Below are 16,142 nucleotides of genomic sequence, written 5' to 3' on the forward strand. Positions count from 1 at the left end.
TATGAAAAGACAATATAATTGTTTCTCGTCTCAAACAGTTTATCAGAAAGATATTTGGAATAAAATATAACTTATTTTATTTGAAAATCAAATAACGAAATAATGTAAAAGAATTTGCCTGCTCAAATAAACTAACACATGACTATTTCAAATAACGTCTAGCAAAATAAACTCCGTTTGCATTTTAAGGGTCAAATCAAACACGAATTTTATGGTGAATCAAAATGTTTTTGTATTAAAAAAGAATGTACAGTAAACTACAATTATACAATTTTTTGGAATAGGGTATAATACTTATACATGTACGTATATACAATTTTTTGGCATGATCAGAAATATCTTCAGCAAATTCGTCCTGAAGGTGATGTTGAATTATGTTTGGCGTGAAAATGTTGTGATGTATAATTTATGGCGGTGGGAAGACTTTGTTCAATGGCACACGACTAAAGATATCGTTACTAATTTTCGTGAACACTAGACCGAATGTTTCCTCGTACGGTGCTTGAAGTTCCTTGAAGAGCAGGTCAGAGTTCTCGTTAATGAAACGATTCATTTGCTCTCCTGAAAAGAAGCAAAATGTGTGCAAGTTATAACATTTGATTCACATAATTCAGACCCAATTCAGAGATGACGTATGCACAGGGTGATTTAGAAATACAGACACAGCAGCGAAAGAATACGTTTTGTTGCGTAGCCTTATGGCTATGTATCAATTGAAATCAAAATCTTATTTAAGTTCTTTATTTGTTATTGTTAAGAGTGCTAAGAAATGACAACGAATGGAATAAGAGCTTGAATGTTTCGAAAATGTCAGAATATGTTCATGAAATACATATTTGGAAGAAAGAGTTAATAAATACAGTGACATATAAATTTGTTTACGAAGAATACGTAAGTTAATACGTTGAAATCCTAAAAATACTTTAGATGTACACATGAAATAAAAAAGGAATGACACACTAACTTCTATAATTTCCTAATTTCCTGAGTAAACATGAACAAATTTGCGAGTCACTATATTAAATGCGTAGATTTTGAACGCCTGATACTGAGCAACTCACCACATACTATATGATAAACAAGAAATAATATTTTTTTAATTATATTCTAACATTCTTTACTCTATCTATCCAATCTTAAATTATTCCACATATCTAACCCAAATCTCGTTTAGACGTAGATCACGTCTACTCCAGACTTAGCCCAAACTTCACGAAACTCAAAATTATAAACTTCATAAAAACATATTTCAATTCTTGCAGAGTTGTATAAAATCAAATAATTAAGCATTTATTCAGAGATCTCCATAATAGCTGAGTCAGTTAACATTGTACCTGGCAAAGGGTCAATGTTATAGAACATGATGTCATATAAACCTAACCTAGCGCTGTTGGATAGGCGATGCATTATTCTTCTTTTATTAAAACGATGGCCTTGCTAGATAACAAAGATCATATTTCTTTCTTCAAGTGGAATGATGACAATCTTTATGGGAGTCTGCGATATATAAAGACGCTCAAACGACGTGCACTAAATCACGATTCTAATGAGCGTTTCATGTAGAATAATGATTTGACGCAACGGGCCAGAAGATGATGCACCATCGACATGCATCACAACTGATGCAGCTTATGTAAATTCGTGCATACATATGCATAGCTTATTTGTAAGTTGTATCTAGTAATCGAATCTTAAATTGTGAAATATGAAAATTGTGAAGCTTTAAAATTAGGTCAGGAATAATACGTGAGTTCCATTCCATAATTCTACGTACCCAGAAGGCTGTCGCCATCGAAGAGGTTGTCGAATTGCAAAGTCACTCGTTTTGGGGAGAACTTTACCACGTATTTCTTTATCCTCAAGTAGGTTTCTCCGTTCTTCTGGTACTTTTCACAGTAAATGTCGTTGTGCGTTTTGAGATCGTCTGAAAATTAATGTTTCGATTCTGTTAATATCTATAGTGTCTTTTTCTACATTGTAAACTCATCCAGTTAAAATTTGAAGAATATAATGCTTACACATAGTAATGTTGGATTTGCCAGATCCTCTGACGGGTAACAACAGTACCTTGCCGTCAATTGTGTAATCTGCGACAAAGTCCACCTGAGGATTGAGCGAATCCGATGACAGCAAACATTTATCCCAGTCAATGCTGTAAAATGAATTAATTATATTTGCTGTGTGTTTCGATATCAATGATCAATGTATGTGATTTACTTATTTATGATCTTTGTTGTTGATTTAGTTATTTATGTCTTCATTCTTCCTTTTTGCATATTTTCCTTGCATGACTGTTCAAATGATGTGAATTAATACCGGAGTATGTACATTTTGTATAAGCAGCAAGTACGCAAGAGACAGAATATTTTTGTCCTATTGACTATGTACTATTATAAATTATCAACATTGCTAAAGTTTGTACTATATGTTTTAAATAGTACATTTTGAGGGCTATCTTTTAATTTATTCATTTTACCTAACATGGTTCACACACTAGACCTTGATGTATGTTGTTGCAATTTTGAGTTTTCTCATACGAATTTTTGGACAACCCAATTAGTTATCAGAATACAATTAATTTATTTATAACTACAATAGGACTTTGATTAATTAAAGAGCTCATAACAAAAACAATTTTTAACAAATTTTACGATTTTTTAAATCAGAACACATTCTACTGGTCGAAAAAGAGATTCACAACATAATGAAACCTATCTTATCAAAAGCATAATATGGGTATTATGATGAATATTTTGTTAAAAGGAACATTTATCGATTGAATAAGAATTAGAGATACTCGAATCATTACTCGAGTTTTGTCTTCAATCCTAAATAACAAAGTGTCTATATATAAATACAAATTTACGGTATCGTTAAAATGATAGTTTTGCTTATTGTTGGTACGGTCCGACTGTTTTCTTTTCTTCATTATGAGCACTAGAAGTTCATGCCAGAAAAATATGCAGTGATCTTAACAATAATTTGAACGACGTAGTTTGCGTAATATAATTTAAACACTACCTAAACTAAACTGTCTATTTTGAGTAACACATTTTTATTGAATAGTCTTGTGCACTATACTTTGAGTAATCTAGTACTATTAACATTATATTTTTAACAGTCTACTTTAAAAGACTTGATTTGAACAATTAGTTTGTCGGAGAAGATTAATTGTTCAAAACGAATTTATTATTTATTTATCCATAAGTAATGTTTTTCAATAATGTGTTGAATGATATTAGCTGTTACACCCATATTTGGAACATCCTTACAGATAAAACCTTCAAAGACACCATGAAGTTCTTTCGTAAACGGTTGCATAAGCCCTAACCAGTGGTTACTATACGATTAATTTTATTTACGATCTGTTTGCGTGATTCTTTATGATCTTCATGCCTCAACCACGGAACATAATTTATTGGATCCATATATAGGGTCCCCAGTTACAATTTCTATATAGACATACATCTTAAAAGTATTCATGAAATGTATGAAAGAAGAGATTCCAATGAATTCCCATTTTCTGATGCATTAAAAACGGAAATTGAAGTTTACTAAAAAGAAATCTACTCACTGGTAGTTTTTCACCTCAAGATGTTTAGTTAGCCCGTGGAGTTTGATATTCCGATACTCTTGCCTCAAAGCGACTGATCCCTGAGATTCGCCAATTTTCACACTGTCCACTGCCAAGGGTTCGATTGGTAGAATTTTGAAGTTCTTCAATCCTGTGGAAGAAAATGTAACATTGAAAGGCTAAATTTCTGTGAATGTAGTTCCCTTTCTGGGGCGTTTTGCAACGCGAGGTCAACGTTCACGAGGGAAAACAAGAAACATTCCTTCGCTGAACGAGTCACGTGTCAGGTCCTCAGAAATCGGTGCACCTGTGCACGATATTTGAAACTCAGGTGCCAACACGCACACGTGCCCCGATTTTTACCAAAGAGGCACGGAAAGCGAAGGGACGCTTGCTCGAGTCAAGGAGAACCTCTGCAAATTGGTACGCCATGATTATGTGTCAGAGAAACTAATACCAGTTTCGAGGAAACGCTGTGTACATTGCTCCGGTGAAATCTAGTAGAAAACTGTACGTCATTATCTTTGTGGAAGCTCAAAACAATGAAAAAGGAATGACATCATCAAAAATACTAAAGGTGAGAACATTGTATGCTTTTGTTGGGTTCTGACAATTGTGTGTAATGAGGTTTAAGTTTACTCAATCTCGGTTTGCGTTAGTTTGACTAACGCAATCAAATGTTTAGGTATATATGTAGGTATATCTACATAGATATTTTGTAGGACTTATGTCGAATAATTTCTGGCTGTCAACTACTTTATTTTGAGCCACACAGTTTGAATCGTGAATTTTATACTTTTTTACTCACTTTGAACTATATACCTATTTTGAGCGATATATTCAGATATATTTTGAGCCTTTTTAAATCAACAATGTGAAAAGTGTTATTTGTATCTGTACCCTACTACTTATTAAATATATTTTATGCGATTTAATCCAATAAATCTGTTCATATCTTAAGTTTCTTACATTGAGTAATACACGGATTCATATATTTTGAACAATTTTTTCATTCGTGGAGTTCAATTACCAATTTTGAGTCTATTTGGGTAGGTAAATATTCTTCTAGTAATATATCTTGATTGTTAACTTTGACAATTAGAGTATGGGTTCGAATACTTTGAGCAGTAATGCTCAAATCTGAGTGGGTTTGAATACTATGAATAATTTATACTTGTAAAAACACATGTAAACTTCTTACTGTTTTATTTTATACCGTGTTATGTCAGATACTGTGAGAAATGCTCTTTCAATATTTAATTTTTTTTCAAATTGTACATTAACATGTGTCTAACAATCCACTATAAAAGAATAAATAATGGAATAATTATTTGAATTTAGTCAAACATGACTAAAGGTTAACTATTCAGTGAACTATTGAACTTTCCAAATAACTGAACGTGAAATTATCAGTACCGCGAGACTATAAACTTCTCGTTTAATAGTTGCCAATATTTGCCGCGTTACACAGTTATATAACCAATTTTACTTGACCGATCATGGTATTTCGCTTCGACGTAATTTTCATTGAGAGTAATAAGTTCCTCTTTTATCGCTACATTCCTCATTGAACTGTTACACGATATTTCTTACTGAATTTTACACTTTCCCCCAAAATTTACAACAACCCGTCGACTGTTTATTTTCTATATTATTATAAAGTAAATTTTAAAAAATACAACGCAATATTCAACAGTCAGATATTAAAGTATTAAGATATTAAAGAGAAATTCATTTCTCTTTCACAAGTGAGCAGTCATTGCCTTGAATGACTGTTTTTGTTATACCTTTTTCCCTCACTTTTCGATCTCTTTGAAGATTGCAACGGACAGTTTTCTATCAATTTCACTGTCGAGGAACGTTTATTGAGAAACTAGAGAAACGAGTGTCCCTGTTAAAATACGTTTCTCAGATGTTATTCGTTTATTATTTAGTTGTCGCTAGTTTTCAAACATCGACGTTCTCAAAGATTAATTTAAAAAAAGAAAAACGGCAATGCTCACCTCCTGATAACGAAACAACGGCATCCCTAGCGGAGTTCGCGATGCACTTGTAGTATTCCGGGTCTGGTTGAGTTCTGTTGCATATCCTGAAGCTGCTCGCTAAAAGCAGTTAGAATGAAATGAAAAAAAATAGAGAAAAAATGTCGCACGCAGTCACGGTTACGTAATATTGCATTGCGACCCAGGATCCAATAAAGTGCAACGCCAGTTACGAAGTCAGGCTGAATCTCGAGGATTGACTTTCTCTTTCAGTGTATCCCCGGTCTAATGACTTAGATTGATCGATCGACGAAAAGTCGATCTACTTCAAGCGAATCTACAGATTCTTAATTTAAACGATCATCTTTGATCGCGCTAACATTGACCTTGAGTCATGGTTTTTTGAAGATGAATACAAACGCATGATCAAACCAATTACTTCTCAAAAAAAGTGGTATAACTGCCTTTTGGTTAATGATAATGAAGCTTGATCCTCAATTGAAAGTTCTTTCATAATATGAAATTTAGCCTGAGAAAATAATTGGAAGACAAAAAGCTACGTGTTACTTATGACTTATGGTGTTCGAACTATGTGTTTAACTTGCAAGAGTCGAAGTGATAGGAATGGAAAATGATTTAACGATTCGGAGTATTTGAGTTGTTTCGATTTGCTTACTGGAACAAAGAAGCTGAAATTTATTTCTTCTGAAAAGGAAAGTATAAGATTATTATTTTAGATTATTTCATCTTCGATTCTAAATTCTTCAAATCTAGTTTTGTCGGTCACATTAGTCAATTGTAATCAATTATTGATACCTTATCAATTATTTTACTTCTACACTCTCATTTTCTACTGTGCAGCGGATATTTAATCTGTAAGAGTGTAAAATAAAACGGTGGATAAGTTGTCAAAAGTTAACAATAATCTACAAAGGTGCTCGACAAAACTAGATTCGTTAAATTGTACAGTGACTTTAATGCCTGGAAGGGACCTTCTAAAAAAGATTGACGCATTTCTACAAAAAAGAAGGTTCTTTTACTTTCGTCAGTTCTGATATGTAAAACAAACCAATTAGAATCACATGTGCATTATTTAACTTTTTGTTCGCTTTGCCTGAATCTTTACCAAGTCATTCAGCATAGAATATTAACACAATATTAAACTATCTCTTTCTCTAACATTCTTCTAGTTTGCATATTAGAACACTTTTCAAACTTCATATAAGACTCAAAGATAGAATCGCACATTTTTCACGATTGAAAAAGATCTCTCAACGTACCTCAGTTTCTTTACATACAATAAAAGACACCAACCATTTCAGAAAGCAAAACGAACAACAATAAAGAAAGACAATCTTGGACAAACAGGGATCAATTACGGAAAGAATAAAAGTCTAAGAAAGAGGATAAAGGAAACGGAAAAATACAAAATTCCAAGGTACCACCCCAAAAGGCAAAAAGTGAAAAGGTAGAAACTCTACTCACGTAACTCGATGGCTGCAGTAGTCGACAAAATTGCCACAATGGCGAGCAACAACAGAAAAACGGATTTCATGATGACTGACTTTCAGTTCACGAAGGAGCAGTGAGGCTTTCCCGATGAAAATTTCTTGGGACAGCTGATGGTGAACTGGAAGAAACGGTCAATGATGCAGTCTATTTAAGCGGCACAACCGCCCCACCATGGAGTGGATCTGGTAGGGAACGCATGTGTTTCTTCTCGCGGGATCACGCGAAAAATCGCCGAACGTTACACGGTGGAAGACGTGCAGGATGATTCACCATGTCGAAAGACAGTAAACTTTTTTAATATTCGTTCCTTCATTCACGAAGGCACACAGGAGTTACTTTTACATTCAAGTTAGACGATCGTCAAACGTCATTTTTTCGTCGCTTCTCAGCAACTCTACAGTCTCGTCCCAAAGGATTTTTAGCGAGATGGAGGTTGACTTCTTTATTTGCACGCAAACGGCGGCAGTCAAGCCTTTATCCTGCGCCTGACGCATTCACTTTGAAAGTAAAAGTATTTTACATATACGTGATTGTCTCTGTTTCTTTCTCTCTCTTTTCTATCTTTTCTTTCTGATAGTTTATTATTTTGGTCTTTGCTAGACGTGAGCCAATAGTGCTACTTTTTCTTTGAAATTCGAAAATGTGCAGCCTTCTTGTGGATTAGATTTATTTTAATTTTGTTTTCTTTAGAAATATTTGCATATTTTCTATAGATTATGTTAATGGATATTCAAAAATGCAGTTCGGGTAAGTGATTTCGCAGAATAAGACGAAACAAAAATTTTGAATCGTAGAATTTTACACCTAATGTGATTTATATTATTTTTTCGTCAGATATTTGATACTACGTAGGTATCTATCTAGGTAGGTGTTTATCTTTTTCCAAAGAATGGCAGTATTAGTACAAAAGACTAAAAAGACACACAAACTGTAAAAGTTTCTCCAGTTTGCAACACTCTTGTTCAAAACTAATTAACTAATGTCTCACAATTTTTCTTTTATGTGTCTCATTAACAGCGATCATTTTCTCCTTCTGAACGGTTTCCCAATATTATTTCTACATTTGTAATTTGTTCGTGCAAGTCCAATGGTAATTAATATTTCAATATTGAAGGTGATCGAGAGGCGATTTTATGTTTAGTTATTTTAAATTTTTCACACCACTAAATTTTCATTTCTTTTACATACTTATAAATATCTGGGACTTATTGTTATTTCAATGCAAGTCAATCATGCAGGATGGCTTTTGAAGGCGTTACGGGCCTTTCGGAATCCACTTGTTGTTCCCTTTGTTCTTTACATGGACACCCATCTACCAGTTCCAATTTCAAACAATTCCATATCGGTCGACTCCACAACTTCCTCTCTCCTCAATATTTTCATACAGTTCTTTTTTTTTTAAGTGAACAAAGGAACCTCATTATTTTGTCCGTCGATCGAGGATGTATGAGAATAATAAATATATTCTGTTTGTAAAAGAGTTCTTTTAATATCTAAATTTATCACGCACAAAATGATTAACCGGTTCAGTTTGATTAAATGAAAGTGAAGTAGAAAAATTTGAGGACGAATTGTGTCAAATCATTTCTGTAACTTTGAAGCTTAACCTTGAAAGTTAAACATGTTTAGCATGAAATTTTGATACCTACTTATTATTCATATTTATGTATGTAATAATACATACCGCTTAAAGTTATTATAGTATTAATATTCGACGTCAATTTTTAACTCATAAGTCGTCAGAATCCATAGATAAATCGAAAATACTAATAAAAATTAAGAAAAGAAGGCGGAAGGTCTTAATAATTTCGACATTAACATTTGCAACAGCTGTAAAATTCAAATATATGATTAATATTTCATCAACGCCAATTTCTGTTTCGACTTGTATTACAATGTAACAGTCCTGAAACCGCTAATTTTATCGACTGCTACTAGTATTAACCTACAATAATTTTCAAGTAGAACAAAAATCACCATAATTACCAAAGTCTAAATTTCCAAGGAAACTTCGAATTTTAAACAAACTTCGTCCTCTGAGAAACTATGCTAACACAGTCATATTTCCAGAATAAAACATGTCACGTTTTAGTCCTTCAACGCTATAAATCACATTCTTTTGACTTTAAAATAAATTCGATGCAGCTCATGATTTAACAATCTTTTTAACCGGTATTTGAACGTTGTCTAATTCAAATCAGCAACCATGACTGAAGTCCCTACTTGTGACTACCAAAATGGTGGTCGTTTGAGGATCGATTGATGTGGAGGAACACGTGGAATAGATTAATTCCATTGAAAAGATGAAATGATACCACTGTGTTACTTTATTCATGTGGATTTATTACCTTGACAAGACATAAAGAACCTATTAAATATGCACAACTCTCTCAAAGAGTAAGGTTATCCGTTCATGGTCGACCACGATTCTTCAGGGTTCACTGACTTTGAATTACAATAACTTTTAGACTTAAAAAGCTGGAAATATTTTATGAGAAACTTTTCTCAAAGCTCTGAACACACTTCTACATATTCAGCTAAGGAAAAGTAATTCTGTTTAGATACTAGAGATTTCAAAGTAAAATTAAGTATTTAAGGAAAATTTTGAAAAGCATCTAAAATATTTTTATCATTTTATTCTGTATTTCAGCAATGATTATTCCTTTTTTACGTGTATATTTATAGTAGACAGGAATTTCAATGAAAACTAGTTTTATTACAAGTGATTCATTTCAACAAAAATCGTGACGCAGATACGATGATTGTAATTCAAATAGCGAATCATTAAGTAGCTTGTATCAATATTGAATGTTCCAAGAAGAGGAAATGCAATATAGCAGATGCTCCAAAGAAATTGACATAAATTACAGTTTGAATTTATGATATTAATATGTGATCACTTTAGTAATCGCGATGGGTTGAGAACTTCGAATAGTTACTTGATTTGTATGAATAAGTCTTCTTGCATACATATATGTTAATGAAAGCAAATTACCATTACTTTGTGACTAATGAGAACATGTAAACATGTTCTTTTGGATCATTGTTTTGGATTATCGTCTATATTACCTTCCTGGACAAAATTTTGTATATTAATCAAATAACTGAAAATTATAAATAAATTATGTAAATGAAAATTATAAATAATAGAAGAAAAGATCGAAATCACAAGTCTAAATATAGTTAGTAATGTAATCACATAATCGGCTCCAATAGGATCCATATTAATGTTCGAGAATATAGGAGCATGATAAGAAAAGAATAACGAAAATAGCAAGGGCAAAATTGGCTAGATAAAAGACCTACATCGTTTTGGTGCAACGATTACGGTCAATTTTGTCGATTTCCAAGTAACGATGATACCTCGCCAATGCTCATTTTCTTCTAAGCAGTTATCTCTAACCATGTAAAGATATCATTTGTTGTTTGGGTAGCCGTATAAAATGATAACTGATTAAAATTTGAAAAAAAAAAAAAGAAAAAAGGAAAAAATGATTTTATGTCTCGCAATTTTTATTTAGAATTTTCATTATTTTATTCAATGAATAATCGTTTAGATTATTCATAATAAATGGTTACTATTTCAAAGGTATTAGTAATCACAGATACCATTCGTCATAATTTCGGTTTTAAATAAATAGACGTTTTCATGGGTCAAAAACTTCAGAGTAGTGAAGAGAAGAGTAGTAAGTACTTAAACTTATTATCAGTTTTCACGATCTCAGTTATTTTCCACGTGAAACTGACAGACTGAACCTTGATTAACGCCACTGGCCAGTCTTCAACCTTACAATGAGTCCTTCGTTTTGCTTCGTCCAATGACTTCTTTTCAGTCCTTCACTCATTATATCATTTATGTTATCTCAGAATTCTGTGTCGACACCATTTGAACAAAAAATATGTATCATGTTACTTTAAGCCTTTAATTAATCAAATGCGATAAATAACTTTTAATCTGGTTCTTCTAGGTAGTAATAATAAAATATGGAAATTAGATGAAAACCGCAGACGTCTTACCTTGCTGAGAACATTCATAAAAGATGAAACTATGAACATGTTTTCGTAATAAAGAAAATATTTTGGGCTTTTATAGACACGTTACCATTTAGTAGCCAATATTTATGTAAATAATATTTAATGAAATCGTTTTGGTATTTTCCATGAAAGAAGTTATATGTTCTGAGTAGGTATAAAAATAACTATTCCAATTTAAAAAAAAATACTTATTATAAAAGTACTTATTATTAAATGGTTTACTAATTAACATTATCGACTTAATTCAGAATTAAAATTTAGGTTAATTATTCTTTTATACAAAAGAAATGATACTTAAAAAGGAAAACGTTATCGTCTAGGAAGTTTCTCAAAGTTTTTTAGTAATGAATGCAGAGTTTTGCAATTTTTTGTGACGCGTATAATGTTTACTAATAAAATCATTTCGATAATACCTAAAACTTTTAGAGGTAAACTTTTAAGCTAAAAGGGTGTTAAGTTCTTAAGCTTAAAAACCAATTATTGACTTTTATATCATATGTATAATGAGGTAGTGTGTACTTGCCTATATTCATTTAAATGATTCATACAGAAGTAAATACGGATATTCAGACGTTAATTTATGCTTGAGCATACGCGTATAGTTTAGAAAAACAGCGCTTTTTTGCATTAGTCTTTGTACAGAGGAAAAAAGTGTAATTGTTATGTCATTCTTTGTTAGAACTTTAATTGACTTAGTAAATTCCAAATATGAACATTAGTAAATTTCAAAAATGATTGATAATTATTTCCCAAAACCTACCGTTGCTCAAGAAACCAGTTTCCCGAGAGAATATGTACTTCGGATGATTACACGATTGTAATCTAGAACTTAAATCGACACTTAAGAACATATTCAATACTTCTTAAACAAACACATATTTACTCCTGTCAATGTATTTCTATCAAAATATATGATTTTTATTACATAAGACAAGCTTGCAATTAATTATGAAATTTGACCGTCTGTGTTACTCAAGAAAGCAGTAGGCATTTACGTTCAGTGAAGACTTTTGCAAATAAGTATAATTGTCACAAGTAAAGTAAGGGTAGCATTAAATGCAAATTAGGACACATGTGCGTTGGAATTTTGCAGTCACAGAATGTATAAGCGCACTTCTTCTTGAATAAAATTTTGTAGTTTTGGTTACATGAAATATTCCATACCTGTAATACAATCTGTTTTTTTTTTCTATTATTTCCTCAGTAATAAAATCCATTCATATGTATGCACATATTGCATTAAGTAATTTATGCTAAATTCGATGAAAGCATGTTCTAATACCATTTCGTAATAGGTAAAGGATTAAAATTTCTATAAAGAAGAATGAAAAATATTTTACATTTTCGAAAATTTTTATTTTAATAAGTTACAATAAGGAAAATTCAGATAAAGAATTTAAAAGAAGCATCTTCTTGCTTTTTCAGGGAAAAAAGTTCAAGAAATATTATCCTTTTTTTTTTTTTATTTTATGTCCCATTATAAAAAGTCGTATAATCGTAAAAGTCGTAGAATATATCGAAGGTTATAAAGCAGACTCTTCGTATACTTGCATTGAAATATCGCAAAAAGTTATATGAAAAGAAAAAATACGCAGGTCTCGAAAAATGCATGTATCATTCGAAATTTTTAAAGATGAACATCACGTATTTGTAATTTGTTGAATTATTCCTTATACTTTTTTTTTCTAGCTTAAGCATTTGATGTATTGGAATCTCAATTAAATGCAAAGTTGCGGGAATACACTTTCATTAGAGGAATATGAATTCCCATTTATGTTTTTCATATGCAATCAGTGAAATCATTCGAAATTATTAGACCAATTAATGATCTTTATTTTTAATATTTCATTGTATATGTTTTAATTAAAATTAACTATCCATGTCTTCCTGTGTTTTAAACGGTGTAAAACTTTATTATGTAGTTCTCGGAAAAATGAAATGTCTTATTATAGTGCATTTGTTTAATTAATATCGAGACAATATAAAATTAATTGAAAATGAAATTTCGTATAGAATATAGAAATAATAATTTATGCTAATATAGCATTAATATAATCGCCAGTAGATTATTCATATTTTTACGTATAATTCAGACATTCAAAAATAATTGTAATCAAACAATCAACGCTTAAAAGCTACGTAATTGCTAATATTAATTTTTACACTTTAGTCTATTTTAATAAATACAGGAAAAAATAGATTAAAAGACTGGTGATTATTGCAAATTATAGAAAGATGTTTATTTGACTCCAAATAAAATTTACAATTTCTAAGCTTGTTATACAAATGTAAATAAGAGTTACATATATTGTGAAATACATCCTCAAATATAATCAATAAACTACTTTTCAAATTCATCACAATAAAAATGTTACATGATAATTTACATATTTCTAAAATGATGAGAATATGTTCGTTTATAATAGAATTATCCAATGATTTGTGCAATTATACAGGAGGAAATTGCGTGGCTTTACATCTTTTATTCACTAAAAATGTACATCCTGTGAGCTTGAGTTCGTTCAAGGTTACGGATTCATCACAGCCACGGAAAATGACTAATTCTACGGAGACTTTAGTCGTGAACGGGATCACGTAGACCAGTATGTGAACATGTTATACGTGCATCTCATCCACGTGCTCTACTTCTTTTTTCTCACCAAAAAATGTGTACCTTGATATTTTATTCAATGCCAAAAACTTGCTATGCAACCTTGATACATACTGAAAGTGATAACTTAATACAAGCACGTGCTCTTTAAAATATTAGTGTGACTGAAGGCACATTCTAAATTCCACATTCTCAATTCCGATTTAGTTCATATAACACGATGTTGTTAATACAATTTACAATCAAAATTCTATATAAAAATTCGGAAGATGAAGTGAAACAAATAAAGTTTCGTCCCATGAATTAAGTAGTGCACATTTCATGCAATCGGCCATATAAAAATTGGGACACAATTATTAGAAACTGTTCATTTCATTCGATCATGCTTGTATTTTCGTCAAAATAATCAAAATCATTCCTGATTAAGGTAATCGTTTTTGATACTTAAGAGCTAAACTGTTCAGTGGTGATCTGGTCTTTGTAACTCCAAGATCAATGGCATGTCCTGTCAAAGGACAACTTTGGCAACGCTTCTTTTTATGATTAATATTGCTGTTACCTTTCTCCTGGCGGACAATATACCGAGGAAAATAGTGCATGCGTTTACGCTGTAGAGTGGCGCAAGCTGGCATAGTAACAACTAAATCTTTCTTATGAATTCTTCTTGTAGATTCAGGGAAGAGTCTGTCGTTCAGTACATATTGCTCCAAAGAACCTGAAGATCTAGATGATATTAAAGTATGGCTGGATCCATGAGTATCAAAATAATTTTGCTCCCGAAATGTTCTCAATTCCTTCACTTCTTTATCTGTAACATGTGTTCCATCACCTTTTTCTAGTTTACTATTTAGATAAACGCCCTGTTGATAATCTTTTAAATTAACAGCATCTTTATTCAAAATAGTTCTTGAAGGATTCTCCACTTTATTATCGTGAACATAAGAATGTTCTCTGTAATGGGGTTGTAATACTTTTTTGCTCTTAATTGATATCTTTGAATTTGATTTAGTCTTTTTTATATCAGGTACAGATTTCTTAGAAGTAAGAGTCCTTTTAGTTATGAGTTTTGGTTTTAATTGTCTTTTTGAAGGCATTTGAATATCCTCATCAGATTTATCTATACTTTCGGATCCAGAAGTCTGTTCTTCTTCACTACTTTCTAAGGATTTATATAGTTTAGATGATGATCTAGATTTTGTTAGATCATAATTAGATTTAGATTCTTTATCAACTGTTGCATGATGTATGGAATCAATATTGTAACTACTTTTTCTACCCATAAGATCATGATAACATGCTGATCTAAAACATGGTTCTGGGCAGTCTCCGGCAGTCTGCAAAAGAGAAACTTTGCTTTGGACATTGCGCAAAAACTGTGACCTAGGTGCATAATCTATCTTCTGTACTCGTCGTAAAGTTTCACAACTAATTGGCGAAGATAGATTTGATCTTTTAGTGTCTTCTATTATAACAGCAGGTTTAAAATCATTATGACTTTTGCAATGTCTACAAGGTGATTCCCTCTTGTGCTGTGTTCTAGTAGATCGTAATTGTATTTTTTTAATTTCAGGATAACAATAACATTCTTTCACTGGCTTTCTGACAATATTCTTTGGACAACATTGTCTCTCTTCGCAATGTTTCTTTGACGAAATCAATAACTTTTTAGGTGTTGATATATTAGGCATTGATCTAAGTGTATTATTGGAGTTATTACAAAAACAATCTGTGTATAGAGCTGCACCAACACCACTTGAATCATTTCTCAAATACCATGATGTAATATTTCTTTTAGAGTGAAAGCATTTATTTACACAATTTTGATAATCATCCCTTAGTGTCCTATAAATGAGGAATTAAAGGGATAAGATGTTGTCTAAGAGTTTACTCTATTAAATATAGAGCTAAGTACTGACAAGTTTTGTGAGTATAGTTTTTGAAATTCTTTCTTAACCTTCTTAGAATTTTTATCTACTTGAGCCAGTAAAAATCTACTCTTCTTGCGTAAGATATCTATTCGATCATTAAAGGTTTCATCCATATGATCATAACATATTTATCTATTAAAAAGCACACAGAAAATTCTTAATTAATATACCGAATTAAAAAACATAGAAACAACTGTTGAAGAGCATAAATTACTTTCGTTAAATATAACAAATTCAAGAAGTTCGATACAATTAACAGTGTTTAATTACGTACAATCATCTTTTCTTAAAAGCTATCAACTTTTTCTCTTCATATTTTCAGTGATTCCAAATCGTTAACACATTTCATGTTTTTATTTCGGTGTTTATTTTTATTCTGTTAATTGAAGTTTGATAAGCGTCTACCGTAAACAGAAAGACACAGGCAGGCTTGCCACGCCAACGAACAAATCTTTTTTCTCATGAATTTTTTATAAACAGAATAAAAAAAAACAACCTCG

At 31.5% G+C, this 16,142-nt stretch overlaps 2 protein-coding genes across 2 annotated transcripts; both read right to left on the bottom strand.

Moving 5' to 3' along the window:
• Positions 1-207: 207 nt before the first annotated feature.
• Jhbp-1 (take-out-like carrier protein) lies at positions 208-7,177 on the bottom strand. Its single transcript, XM_076375075.1, has 6 exons — positions 7,042-7,177; positions 5,578-5,676; positions 3,575-3,725; positions 2,019-2,152; positions 1,775-1,924; positions 208-561 (listed from the first exon to the last, which is right to left on the bottom strand). Exons 1-6 carry the CDS (start codon positions 7,109-7,111, stop codon positions 407-409), a joined length of 759 nt encoding a protein of 252 aa, XP_076231190.1. The 5' UTR covers positions 7,112-7,177; the 3' UTR covers positions 208-406.
• Positions 7,178-13,346: 6,169 nt separating this feature from the next.
• On the bottom strand, positions 13,347-15,974 carry LOC143188987 (uncharacterized). Its single transcript, XM_076393565.1, has 3 exons — positions 15,917-15,974; positions 15,631-15,774; positions 13,347-15,556 (listed from the first exon to the last, which is right to left on the bottom strand). Exons 2-3 carry the CDS (start codon positions 15,753-15,755, stop codon positions 14,137-14,139), a joined length of 1,545 nt encoding a protein of 514 aa, XP_076249680.1. The 5' UTR covers positions 15,756-15,774; positions 15,917-15,974; the 3' UTR covers positions 13,347-14,136.
• Between the last annotated feature and the right edge of the window lie 168 nt (positions 15,975-16,142).

The sequence above is a fragment of the Calliopsis andreniformis genome, chromosome 3 (assembly GCF_051401765.1).
Source record: "Calliopsis andreniformis isolate RMS-2024a chromosome 3, iyCalAndr_principal, whole genome shotgun sequence".
In the NCBI taxonomy this organism is placed as follows: Eukaryota; Metazoa; Arthropoda; class Insecta; order Hymenoptera; family Andrenidae; genus Calliopsis; species Calliopsis andreniformis.